This window comes from Grampus griseus (assembly GCF_964374135.1).
Source record: "Grampus griseus genome assembly, chromosome: 6".
Classification (NCBI taxonomy): domain Eukaryota; kingdom Metazoa; phylum Chordata; class Mammalia; order Artiodactyla; family Delphinidae; genus Grampus; species Grampus griseus.
This window is the reverse complement of record NC_139000.1, coordinates 23,899,295-23,913,021: the sequence shown is the minus strand read 5'-3', so window position 1 is coordinate 23,913,021 and position 13,727 is coordinate 23,899,295. Positions and strand designations below refer to the sequence as shown.

The following is a 13,727-nucleotide window of genomic DNA, read 5'->3' as shown; positions in this document are numbered from 1 at the left end:
TGAGAAGTTTTGTGCGACCCAGAGGTCAAATATTTGCTTTTAGGTATCAGTTAACACTGATGGTGGGTTGTCCAATTGGAGTTTAAACGTGTTTATCCTGACAGGTGAGTCAGGTATAAATTCATGGAAACCCTGGGCTTCACTAGGTCTCCCAATATCCCAGTCGTTGTAAGAAATATGTCAGATTTACTGCTTGAAAAAGGTAAGATGAACTATAATTACTTTAAAAATCAAAACAAAGACATTTCTTTCCCAAAAACATAGCTTTCAGAGGATAAAATTCTAAAATACAAGAAATCCAGTCAATTGAAAATCTGTTAGAGTATCCCTAAAAGAACAAAAAAATCCAAAAATAAAATCTTATTGTTAAAAATTGAAATGTCTTTCTTTTCATCTTCCTGTTTATCAGGAAAGATATGGCCAATTTTAAATGGACCAATGTTTAGCAAAAAAAAAAACAAGCATTGGACTTCTGATTCTGGTGTTGATTCACTGGTTTGGGAATCCAAGCTGTTATCTATTAACTTATTTTGTATTCCCTTCATTTTAATTAATACAATTAACAGTGATGGTGCCAGATATAAGGCAGATTAAAACCAGGTCATTCTTCTGGTAAACTGGTCTGGTAAAACCAGGTGGGCTATTTTGGGGGGGGCAGGGGATGTCGGGTGCTGGTGTTGGAGGATGGTTTGCACCCACAGCTTAAAATGAAGCTTGTAGGTAAACTGCAGATTTCAGTGAGCTACCCATGATCAAGCACCTGGGGTCCATGGACTCAAAGGCGGACATAGATGGGTTTCAGGGGTGGTGTGAGGATCCAGTGAAAGTGCTGGAATGATGTGTGACGTATAGCTTTTTCTAGGGAGAATACCCATAATCTTCATGGGTCACTTAAAAGTCTGCACGCCACCCCAGGGCCTTAGAACCTACTCTGGTTTCCAGTTCCTTACGGGCTTGGCTGCTTCCTTTCACGAGGTTCTCTCTCATCCACTTAAATTGCTTTTGGGATTTTCTTATTCTTTTTGTTTTCTTACAAGATTTCAGCCCTGGAGGGAGACCTGTTCTCACCCTCAGCACATATTCTCTACTTTGTTACATCCCAGGGTTTGCATAAAGCCTCTGCTCCCCACTGATGTGAACCCACAATACTGTGGTTTTCTCTTTTGTACATATTTTTCAAGGAAGAACGTTTCCTGAACATGCTGAGACCGCTGCCTGAACAAGAGTTGGGAATTCAAACAAGAACTTAGAGATGAACCTGAGTTTAATTTCATTTGCATTTTTAAAAAAAGATAGCACCTTTATTTTATCTTCTCAAAGCCATTTCTCTAAAACAATTTTTTTTCTGTTATAAACTTCACCCCCCACAAATCAGTGCTGCATCTCGGTATCTGACCAGTTTAACAACAGGTTTGCCCATGCTTCTGTCTGTCTAGTAATGTATGTTGATTTTTTTCACTTTTGATTGTTTATGAAATAAAAGTTGTGATCTTGGCAGTTCCTCAAAAAGTTCAACATAGAGTTGCTGTATGACGCAGCTATTCCCATCTCAGTTATATACCCAAGAGAACTGAAAACATAGGTTCACAAATGTTCATATTATTCATAAGAGTCAAAAAGTGGAAGCAAGCCAAATGTCTATTAACTGATGAATGGATAAACAAAATGTGGCATATCCTTACAATGGAATATTATATAGCCATTAAAAAGGAATGAAGTACTAATACATGCTACAACATGGATGAAACTTGCAAACATTGCGTTAAGTGAAAGAAGCCAGTCACAAAAGACCACATATTGTGTTATTCCATTTATATGAAATGTCCAGAATTGGCAAATCCATAGACAGAAATCCAAAGACAGAAAGTAAATTAGTGGTTGCTAAAAGATAGGGGGAGGGGAGAATTTGTAGTGACTACAGATATGGAGTTTCTTTCTGGAATCATGGAAATGTTCTGTAATTAGATAGTTGTGATATCTGTATGACATTATGAATATGCTAAAAAATACTGAATTATATACATTAAAATGGTTAACAGGGTGAATTTCAAGTTTTTTAAAAGCTGTGATCTTTGAGATGATGAAAGAAAGATAAAGATGGTAACAGAATATTCTTGTGCTATTCTGGGAGTGTATTCTTGGGGCACATTCAGGTGGGATCTTCTGAATGCTCTAGGACCTCATTTTTAAACTCTTTACACATAAGGATCTCCTATGCAATCTACAATCCACAAACCTGGGGTTGCAGGATTCCCAGGCCACTTGCATTAACCCTCACCCCCATACCCACCAGGAGTCTGTGGCTCACAGTCTGGAACACTTGCTCCGGAATGATTATGTCAGCAAGCTGATTTTTCTCCCCGGACGTAAGATGTGTTGTGTGACCGTATGGTACTGTTATTTTGGTTTTAAGTATATAAAAAAAAGGCGAAGTGATTGTACCAATTTACTTTTATCCCTATGAATCCACCCAACACAACGTCATCTTCTCAGGTCACAATGCCAAACACCCAACATACATGTACGTAGGCAAATAACCAGGACAACTGCTGAAACAATGGAATCCTCTTGATTTTACTGGTTAGGGTTGAGCTGCCAAAGGTACTGGGTTTTCATATACAGTAACAGCCAACTTGTTTGTGATCAGACTTCCAGTGACATCAACCTTCTGAAACATCTGTGAACCCAGGGGGACATGGGGAAGAAGCAGCAGGCTCAGAGCCTCCTGAGAACAATGGCCAAAAAGCCCATGCATCCCTCCTCGGAAGCAAAGCCAACCTGACACGTATGTAACACTGAGTTTCCTGGCTTCCTCAAGAAAACTTCAGTTTTGCCCTGGAGGTTTCCATCAGAGAGCCAGAAGTGAAGAGCAGAAGACTGAGAAAGCAGGTTAGAAGAGGAGGGATTGGCAAGAGGTGACAACCCCAGAAACAGATATTTCCCCCGTACTGTACAGGAACACATTTTGTATCGTGTACACAACATAAAGAACGGCTAAAGCTGTTTTAAGAGTACGGCCGGGGTCATGTAGTATTGGGGTGGGGGGTAAAAGTTCCCAAATACCACAATTGCCCCCAGACAGCTTCACCAATAGAGCAGACAGCAGTGCACACCATCAATGAGAAAAGCGTTAGTCTGTGAAAGGCAAGCCAAGCCCTGCACATCTGGATAGCGCTTGATGACATCACTGCACCACACCAAGGTACAAAAGGGGCTGATGTTTGTAATGATGACCATGATTCATCAAGAAAAGGTTAAATACTCTCCAGTATACTCTGTTTACTAAGGCAGGGAAGTGTGTAATATATTTTAGAAAGATTTCCCTCAAAAAAATATTAAAATTGTATAGATTCAGCACTTAAAGGGTTAATCCTCTGTTATCTGAATATTTGCGTACATTACCTCATTTTACAACGATGCTAGTCAATGAGGCATGACTTTTTTTTTTTATAATCATTAGTATCAAATTATTGGCACCATTCAGGTTTAAGGATAGGGACAGGAGAGCAAATTATACAACATAAAAATACAGTTCTGATACAAATATACGAGATCAATTCCACTTAAGTGGTCATAAGAAATGGATGGACATTTTACACACAAGGAAATACAGCTAGTAAGTCACCACATGGAAAAGTGCTCAGCCTTGCTAGCAATTAATGAAATAAAACCACCTTTCAAGAAACAACTATACGCACTTATTAAACTAGGAAAAATAAATAAAAATGGCACAACCCAATACTGGCAGAACTATTGGTAAATAGAAATGCTTATACATTGCTGGTGGCATCATAAATTGTAGAGGGGATTCAAGCATTCAGAGAGGATGGGGGGTTGAACTTGATGACCTTTAAGGTCTTTTCAACCCAGAGACTGGATCTTTCTAGAAAGCAATCTGGCAATATGAAACAAGAGCTATAAAATACCTCATGCTCTTTGACCTTGTAATCTCTCTTTGGAGATATTCCCAAGGGGAGAATCCAAAAGAAGGAACATTTTTTACAAAGACATTCATAGCAGCACTATTTATAAGAGTGAAAAGTTAGATATAACTCAAATATCTAGTATGGCAAGAAGTGAGGTTAATCATGTTACATGGATACAAAGAAATCAAAATTGGTGAGAGCAGGATCAGTGTTGAAAAGAGGAGCTGTGTGTTAGAAGGAAGTACTCAAAGACCACATACACACTGACCATACTGATGTAAAAATGTGGGCATATTCATTGAGAAAGCATGGGAAACATTTCAGAGGGCTAGTCTGTGGTTAGGGGGTTCTTAATTATTCCTGCAAAGTTGTTCAAGTGCATAATAAAAATTTAAAAACACATTTCTTGAAACTATATAAAAAGAGAGCAAAGTTTCTTCTGGTCAAGTTTCTATCAACAGGACATGAGTTGATCAACTTTAGAAATAATTTTCCTTTATGGAACACCCAAATGAATCCTGATATCAAGTCACTTTGTAAGGATTTTTAGACAATTTAAACTATAATGTCTTACTTTGGGTTCAATAATAAATTTTATATATCCCCAATAATATCATATACCATAAGTTCACAAGTTAAATTGTATTTCAGATTAAGCTGAAGTACCTTCAGCTCTGGTGATTGCAACTTTCCTTTTTTAGTTCACCTACTTGTGTCTGAATAAAAATGAATGTTAAAGACTTTATAAGATCTGTGTATTTACCAGTGTAAATGAAAAACCAGCAGTAAAGAATTATTCTCTCATTAAAAATGACTCTAACAAACAGTCAAAGCTTGGTGCAAGTGTCAATCATACAAAATCACATGGTTGAGATTGACAGCAAAGGATTCCGTGCCATATTAACCCCTGTGGTTATTAATATATACACACAGGTACTTCTGAAAAGGAATCCTGGTTTTCCCATCTTTCTTCTAGGTTTACCAAATCCTGTCTCAACTACACTGAGTAGCAGAAAAACCCTAATACTCAGGAGACATAAAATATCTTTTCCGATGGAAGTCAAGCCAGAAGTTGGCTTTGACTAACCACAGAGACCTGGGCCAACAGAGCACACATTTGTATGTCGTGCTAGAGTGATCACACAAAGCCCGAAGAAAGAAAACGGACAGAAGGCACCATGCCATCCTCCAGGCACCAAGGGGAGAATTTCACAGTTCGGTCATCAACAGTCTTTTCATCATTTTCTCTCTCTCCAGTTCCTGCCGGAGCGTCTCTGCACTGAAAAACAATAAGGTGACAAAATGGTGAGATACACGCTCAAAAACAGTAAGAGCAGTCTCAGTTTAAATGTCGTCTCCCAGATTCTTTCCCAATCTGAGTTCTTGACTTTCTTGTTCAGGCTCCTTAAGGACCCCCTACACTTGCTAGCATTACAGTGACCTGAAAGAGGCTTCCTATAGGTTTCCCCCACCAGACGGAGAGCTTCTGAAAGCACCGCTCCTCAGGGGACTGACTGTTAGATATGCCATTCCTCTCTGAAACCCTGGAGCCTAGCACAGGATCTGGCATATAGCAGCCTCTCAGTAAAGGTCATTTAAATGAATGCGAAAATGTCCAGGGGTTAGATTTCTTTAAATCATGTTCTCAATTGGTTTCATATGCACTTTCTCCCAGAATTACCTCCAATGTTTTAATAAATAAAATTGAATTGAATACATAAAATTGAAGTAAAATTGGCTGCTTTAAGAGGTTGCTGCTGAGTTCTTGGCCCTCGAGCCCAGTTGCCTATCTATGGAATTTATCTCCACTGTTTAGGTGCACGCACACACACACACACACACACACACACACACACACACGAAGTACACGTCTTGAAAGGCACAATCAATTTTTTAAATAATTTCATTCAGAGTAGAAAGCAATGTTTCTACTATGGCCAAGGAGGCTTTACACAATCTGGCCCCAGTTTCATGGGTTTCCTCTCCTGTCCTGCACTACCTCTGTGGCTGCACCAGCCCCCTTAACTCTTTCTTAACCATGCCAGGCTCACTCCACCTCAGAAGCCTTAGCACCAGCTGTTCCCTCTGACTACTATACTCCTTTCTCAAATACCTGCAGCTTGCTCCCCTCACCACCTTCAGCTCTCTGCTTAAATGCCACCTGGGTGAGACCATCCCAGCATGCTCATGGATTTATGTTTCTCCCTAGCACTTGTCACTATCTCACACACACATACACACACTCATTCAATGTCTCTCTCCCCTCCCCCCACACTAAATTGTAAACTCCGGAAAGGTAGCACTTTCATCTGTTTTGTTCACTCTACAGTCCTAGCACCTAGAATAGTGCCTAGCCTTTGACGACATTTCAATAAACACCAATATTCAGAGAATATTCAGAGAATAAATGAATAAAAGAATGAATAAGAGAGTGGTAGATGTCACAAACACAGTGCACCTAGTGCCTGGTTTCCTGTCATCAGAGTTATCTCCTGGTACCTGCTGATCTGACTCACCTGGCCACTGGAGAAACAGGCTTCCGAATGGTGTAGATGGTCTGCACTGTGGAGACGGTCTCTGTCAAAGGCCTCAGGGTTGCTGCTGGAATCAGTGGGGAAGACTGGCCAGGACAGCACTGTAATTTACTGTCTCTAAAGTCTGCCTGGAGAGGAAACAGAAAAGAGGAAATCAATCTCAGTTTGGGTTCCATTTTCACACTGTCAGCTGCTCCCTAAGACTTACCACACAGTCCCTGTTATTTTATTTATTTAAGAAATTTTATTTATTTATTTATGGCTGCGTTGGGTCCTCATTGCTGCACACGAGCTTTCTCTAGTTGCGGCGAGCGGGGGCTACTCTTCGTTGCGGTGCGTGGGCTTCTCATTGCAGTGGCTTCTCTTGTTGTGGAGCATGGGTTCCATGCGCATGGGCTTCAGTAGTTGTGGCACGCGGGCTCAGCAGTTGTGGCGCACGGGCTTAGTTGCTCCGCAGCATGTGGGATCTTCCCGGACCAGGGCTCGAACTCGTGTCCCCTGCATTGGCAGGCGTATTCTTAACCACTGCGCCACCAGGGAAGCCCAGTCCCTGTTATTTTTTAATAATAGTTAATCAACTACCATTTATTAAATGATATTGCTTAGTGCTAGCCGCTATGCTAAGCACTTGACATTCATTACCTCTGGACAATCTTAGAGGTAGAGGTCATGTTTCATCACATGTTAGACACCATCATTTGTAAGATGCACCATTTTTGCCCATGCCACAGAGAAAGAAAAAGTAACCATTCGAACTCTGTCATGTACACTATTGTAATAAACATTCTGATTTCAGAGATGTTAGAAGGTGGAAAAACGCACATCTTGGAACTGACTTTATGGAAAAGGAAAGTGAGGCTCAAAGAGGTTAAGTAATCTTCCCAAGGTCACACAGTTAGTAAGTATTAAGAACCAGTATTTAGAACCAGGGTTGGCTGACTTCAAAACTGGTGTTTTTTACCATTATAACAGTGGTTCCCAAAGTATGGGCCCCAGACTAGCAGCATCAGTACCATCTTGAAACTTGGTGAAAATGCCAAGTCTCAGGCCCCAACTAAGACCTTTGGAACCAGATGTTTGGGGACAAAGTCCAGCAATCTGTGTTTTTACGAGACCTTCAGATGATTCTGATATACGGTAGAGTTTGAGAACTACTGGTCTAGAGTACACTGCCTCATTTGGAGAGGATAATTTATTGTTGTTTTCATTACAAAGCAAGATATGCTTATTACTTCACATAGGAAACTCAGAAGATATATAAAAGTAAAGAAATGAAGTAATTCCATAATCCCTTACTATCACTGTCAGTGTATTTCCTCATAGCGTTTTTTCTATGCATACTTTTTTGTTTGTTTTATAACCTGTCAGTAGTACCAGCTATATATTTTATAACTTGAGTTTTCATGCTAGTTCCTGGCCCTAAACTTGGAGACATTTTTCACGTGGCTTTCTAAAGAAGAGGTTTTGATCATCAAATGAGCAATCTATTTCTAGTGATTAGACAGATGATGAGCTGTCCCTCCTAGGGAAACATGGAAAACCACAAAAATACCAGGTGTAGTTGTAGTTCGGTAAGGGTATATCTGGCTTGAGCAATGGGGAGAATCTTATCTTTGAGAGGTCCTGAAAGACTACTACTGAGAAATACAAGCCCTTGTTTGTTTTACAAGTGCCTCTAGAGAGAGAACTGACCTGGCCTGGGCTGGAGCAACGCCAAAGAATTGACCACGAGAACAGGAGCATCGTAGAGTGGCTAGCATGTGATGCTTGCCACAGGGAGCTTTCACAAACTTTGCGCTGTAGTGGTAACTTGTGTGGTTCACCAGATAATCCTGGCTCACTGATTTCCATGGTAGGATTACACTTCCCCACCCCACTTTGAAGTTAGGCATGACCACGTGCCTTGTTTTGGCCAAAGAAATGTGCTGCCATGTTTTATTTCACCTCTGCCACTGTGACTAGCAACGTTTCAGACGGCAGCTGCTCCATTAGCCTGGGTCCCAGACACAGAGCAACACAGAGCACAGTGCATAGCCCACCCCTGACAGACATGCAGCGTGAGTAGGAAATTCAATTTGTCATTTTAAAGCATGACTTAGCCCAGCCTTCCTGATACAGGAGCTGGGGTAAGAAGTTATTTTGTTGTTTCAGTGAAGTGGATGGAGGTTGGGCTTTTGATGCCAATTTTGATCCTTTCCAGAAAAAAGAGGGAAATTTACACTTACATACAAAGGCAAAAGTGGGTAAAAGTACCAGGGCCTTAGCATGAATCAGGGCAGTGGCACCAGACTTTATTAATAGTCATTATATTCTTTACTGCCATGCACTCAAAGTAGAAAAAGAAAGAGCCAGCTTCACTTAAGAATGACCTTAGGGGGGCTTCCCTGGTGGCGCAGTGGTTAAGAATCCACCTGCCAATGCAGGAGACACGGGTTCGAGCCCTGGTCCGGGAAGATCCCACATGCTGCGGAGCAACTAAGCCCGTGTGCCACAACTACTGAGTCCGTGCTCTAGAGCCCATGAGCCACAACTACTGAGCCTGTGTACCAAAACTACTGAGCCTACGCTCTAGAGCCCGCGAGCCACAACTACCTAGCCCGTGTGCTGCAACTACTGAAGCCTGTGCACCTAGAGCCTGTGCTCCACAACAAGAGAAGCCACTGCAATGAGAAGCTCGCGCACCGCAAGGAAGAGTAGCCCCCGCTCGCTGCAGCTAGAGAAAGTCGACTCGCGGCAATGAAGACCAACGCAGCCAAAAATAAATAAATAAATAAGAATGACCTTAGGGAGCAGTGAAAATTACTATTATTAAATCTCAACCCTGAGAACTTGTCTTCCTATTTGTTGAATGAAGAAATGAATGAACAAACTTCTGCTGGAACAAAGCAGGTAGCACAGGGACAGACCAGGTTAGGCAGAAGAACATGGGACAGAAATCTGACCAGAGCCAGGCAGGGGCCCTCATCTTAGACAGACCAAGGCCCTGGGCTTTGAGTTAACAGGCTCAAATACAAGACAGAAACTGGTCTCAGGATTAAGCAAGGAGCCTGGTTGTTGAAACCAGACCCAAGGTCAATGCTGGATCAACGGCCAGAAAAACTCTGTGTGGAGTTCCCTGGAGCTGCTGAGCTCCCCCATGACTGTGGTCAGGATAGGTGTGGAGGCCTGTGGAGAGGGCAACCCTGTAGCAAGGTCAAGTGTCTTGACCTTGGAGGGGAGGAAAAGATAATATGACACAGGGGGGTAAGAAAATTAGGAAGCTGAAGCTCATGAATTTGACTTCTGTTACCATCCGGCTGTTAGTAACTCCCTAATTATAATCTCCAGTCTAGTCCTGTCTCCTGATACAGACTTGGATATCCAGCTGCCCATTCACTGTTTCCATTCAGATGTTTCCAAGGCATTTCTAACACATCATGGCCAAAGGCAAACTCATTATCCCTCCCAATCCACTCTTCCCTAAGATTTCCTTATCTTAGTGAATGGACCCACTCTCCATCCACATTCTGCAAGTCAGAAATCTGGGAGCCCTTTTTGGCCCTCTCTCTCCCTCATCCAATCCAATTCCTTACCAGCCTCTTTTTTTTTTTTAAGATTTTTTTTTTGATGTGGACCATTTTTAAAGTCTTTATTGAATTTGTTACAATATTGCTTCTGTTTTATGTTTTGGGTTTTTGGCCACCAGCCATGTGGGATCTTAGCTCCCCGACTGGGGATTGAACCAACACCCCCTTGCACTGCAAGGTGAAGTCTTAACCACTGAAATGCCAGGGAAGTCCCCCTTACCAGCCTCTTAAATATCCCCCTGATCTGTGCACACCTCTCCACCTCCACCATCAACACCTCTCTGGATCACACTCTCTGCCTTCTCTCCCTTGAACTACTGTCCTAGATTTCTGGGCTACTTTCCTGAGTCCACTCTGCCTGAACCCAGCTCTGCTCCCACTGCCATCACAGGGCTCATTTCCAAATGCAGCTGCCCTGTTACTACCCTGCTCAAAGTCCTTCAAAGGCTTCCCATTGCTCGTAGGATCCAGATCAGGGCCCCTCCTTTGGCCTACAAAGCCAAGCATGGTTTTGCCCTATAGGGTTTGTCCCTGCTTTCCTCCCCTTCCTCCTCTCATGCCTCACACCCTTGCTCTCTGCCTTCTAGGCCCACTGGCCTTCATTTCATTCCCCTGAATGTGGGATGACTCCTCTGCCCCAGGACTCTGGTTCATGCTGTTGCCCCTGCCTGCTCCAGCTGCCTCAAAGCTCTCTTGCCCAGTTCTTAAAAGTCCCAGCATGGTTTCTGACATTGGCTTCCTGCTCCATCTTGGCCCCCAGCTTTTCAGGAAGGGCTTCCCTGGGTGTCTCGCAGCACTGCCAAGGCTGGGGAGCAGGCCAGAGTGCCCGCCACGGCCAGCAGAGGAAGTAGAGCCGGAGCTTCCAGCTGGGGAGCTGTGCCTAGCCCAACTGCAGGGGCCAGATGAATGTTGCGGCAGCAGCACTGAACCGCCCGGCCCAGCCCCTGTGTCTCTGCTCTCTGGCTCTTAAAAGGCAGGTTCTGGAAGCAGATCATGACCCTAGCATGGATTGTTCTAGAAACATGCTTTTGTTTCTGCATGGACTGCTGAACACCTTCCCAGTTCTGTTCATCCTCCAAAACATGAATCAGCCGCTGCTCACACCCTCCCTGTTCATGCGGCCGGCCACCTCAGGTAGCGACCATCACCTAACCCACGAGACTGCACTTCAAGCTACCCCTAGGCCACCTCACAGGTCCGCTAGACTGGCCGTTGGAAGGAGCCTCAGGGACCACTTGGTTCTTGGTTCTAGGAATCGCATACTCGGATCCCTGGGAGGAGGAGAGGGCGAGGGGAAAGAGGAGGGAGCCTCTTCTGCCCACCCCCATTTGAGCCTCCCCACTTCTGCTCAGTAGATGGTGAGCTTCTGCAGAAGCTTTTAGTTAAGGAAAAAAAGCTGAGCAGCTGAAAAGAATCCTGAAAATCATCGAACTCTTTCATTTTGCAGATGAGGAAACTACATTTAAATGTTTAAACACATTTCAACAGTTTGCAAAGAGTTTAAATAAGCTGCTCGGCGACACAGAGAGCCATGGTAACGGGAAAGCCAGTTGTCATGACTACCTGCTCTTGTTAAGCACACCACCTGCCTCTCCAGCATTGAGAAACGTCGTACTTGACATTTGTGGGGGTGGTCTGTGGTCGGTAAAGTACTTTCAAGTTCTTGATCCCTTTTGATCCTTGCCTCAACCAGATATAAGCAGGAGGATGTTCTTATTACTATTTCCACTTTAAATAAGACGAGACTGGTGCTCAGAGTGGTAAAATAACTTAACCTAAAATCTTAACCATTATCAAGATGCAGATCCAACCCAAAAGAATTAAAAACAGGGACTCAGACAAATATAGGTACCTGCATGTTCATAGCAGCATTATTCACATTAGCCAAAAGGTGGAGACAACCCATCAACGCCCATCGATGAATGAATGGATCAACAAGTTACGGTATAAAAGTACAATGGAATATTATTCCTCCATGAGAAGAAATGAAGTACTGATATATCTTACAGTGTGCATGAGCCTTACAAACATTATGCTAAGTGACAGAAGCCAGACACAATAGGTCACACAGTATATGATTCCATTTTTATGGAATATCCAAACTGGGCAAATCCAAAAAGACAGAATGGTGGTTGACAGGGGCCAGAGGGAAGGGGAAAATGGGAAGTGACTGTTTGATGGGTATGAGGTTTCCTTTGGGGGTGATGAAAAGGTTTTAGAATTAGATAGAGGTGGTAGCTGCATGACCCTGAATGTACTAAATGTCACTGAATTGTCACTTTAAAATGGTCAATTTTATGTTACATGAAGCTCACCTCAATAAAACAAAACTAGAAGATGCAGACCCCCAGGCCCCAGCTCCTTCCCAGCCTCACAGAGTTCACAGTGATCAAAAGAAGCTATTGGGGGCTTCCCTGATGGCGCAGTGGTTGAGAGTCCGCCTGCCGATGCAGGGGACGCGGGTTCGTGCCCCAGTCCGGGAGGATCCCACAAGTCGCGGAGCGGCTGTGCCCGTGAGCCATGGCCGCTGAGCCTGCGCATCCAGAGCCTGTGCTCCACAACGGGAGAGGCCACAACAGTGAGAGGCCCGCGTACCACAAAAAAAAAAAAAAAAAAAGAAGCTGTTGGCACTGCTGGCTGGTGAATCACAGGAAAGCACGCCACTTGGGAACAATATCTCGAAACACAGATCTGTTTTCCGGATCTACTTACGGTAAACTGTGGCCCTGTTATGAAAGGATCAGGAAAAGGGGTCACTGTATCAGCCGGGAATGTTTTTATCTTCAAAAAAGAGACAGAGAAGAGTGTTACTTTCAGATTAGAAAACAAAGTTTTGAAATCTTTGGCAGTGCATTTTTAAACGGAACTGAAGGTTTCAGGGGGACACACACCGAGCCTTCATTACTTGTTGAAGAAATACACCAAGGGTCGCTAGGAGTGTTGCCCAGCGCTCGTAACTGTGCCCACTGTTGTGCTATAGGGCCAGGCCGCTGCAAGGAAGACAGGCTGGAGTCTTCCTCGCCCTGACCACGACCAGGGCATATAATGAGGCAGGTGAGGGCTCCCTGGGGGCCTGCTGACGGCTCCCCTGCAGCTCTGGAGAATGGACTAGAGGCCGCTGAGAGGGCACATCTGGGAACACAGTATATCAGAGTGGACAGAGTACCAGGAGGCCTGGATTAATCAGGCCAGGAGAATTCCCTGTCCGTTCACTTTAGTTGCTGGGCTCCCTGTAAACTCCGGGCCATAGAGGGAAACCTCAGGGAAACCCATGTAAGCATGGGAGAATCCCACCACCGTGGCCTTGGGAACAGAAGGCATGGTGATCAGAAGTGCCCTGTCCTGGGGTCTGAAAGAGGGTGGACGCCCCGGCATGATCAGGTAGGGCTAAGTGGCCAAAAAGAGCCTTTGCTTCCATTTCTTTCTCTTGGGTCATTTCATCTTTGGCCTCCTGGAGGCCTTGGAGGATGGGGGGCGGGGGTGTGTGTATTTCTTTAAGCTGGCCTAGAGGACTGCCAGCAGGCCCAGGGTCCTGATGACTGTGGCACCAGCTTTGTCTGCAACCCACAGGGGCACAGAAACTGCCTGCTGGTGAATGCACATTGTGCCACCCGCCACCAGAGGGCTGCAGCCAAGACATGGAGGCCACCACTCCCTATGCGCCACCGCCTTAGTGTCTCTCAGAGTCTCGCCTATGGGCC

General features: G+C 44.1%; 1 protein-coding gene across 3 annotated transcripts in view; it reads right to left on the bottom strand.

Annotated features, from left to right (window-relative positions):
- Positions 1-4,732: 4,732 nt before the first annotated feature.
- Positions 4,733-13,727, bottom strand: part of EPB41L4B (erythrocyte membrane protein band 4.1 like 4B) — a gene marked incomplete at its 5' end in the record, with an annotated part of 140,525 nt that continues 131,530 nt past the window's right edge. For all 3 annotated transcript variants that reach the window (XM_082656502.1, XM_082656501.1, XM_082656503.1), the window contains 3 exons: positions 4,733-5,205; positions 6,443-6,588; positions 12,739-12,807. In XM_082656502.1, the coding sequence (XP_082512628.1) occupies positions 5,136-5,205; positions 6,443-6,588; positions 12,739-12,807 (285 nt within the window). In that variant the 3' untranslated portion in view covers positions 4,733-5,135. The remainder of the gene's footprint in view (positions 5,206-6,442; positions 6,589-12,738; positions 12,808-13,727) is intronic.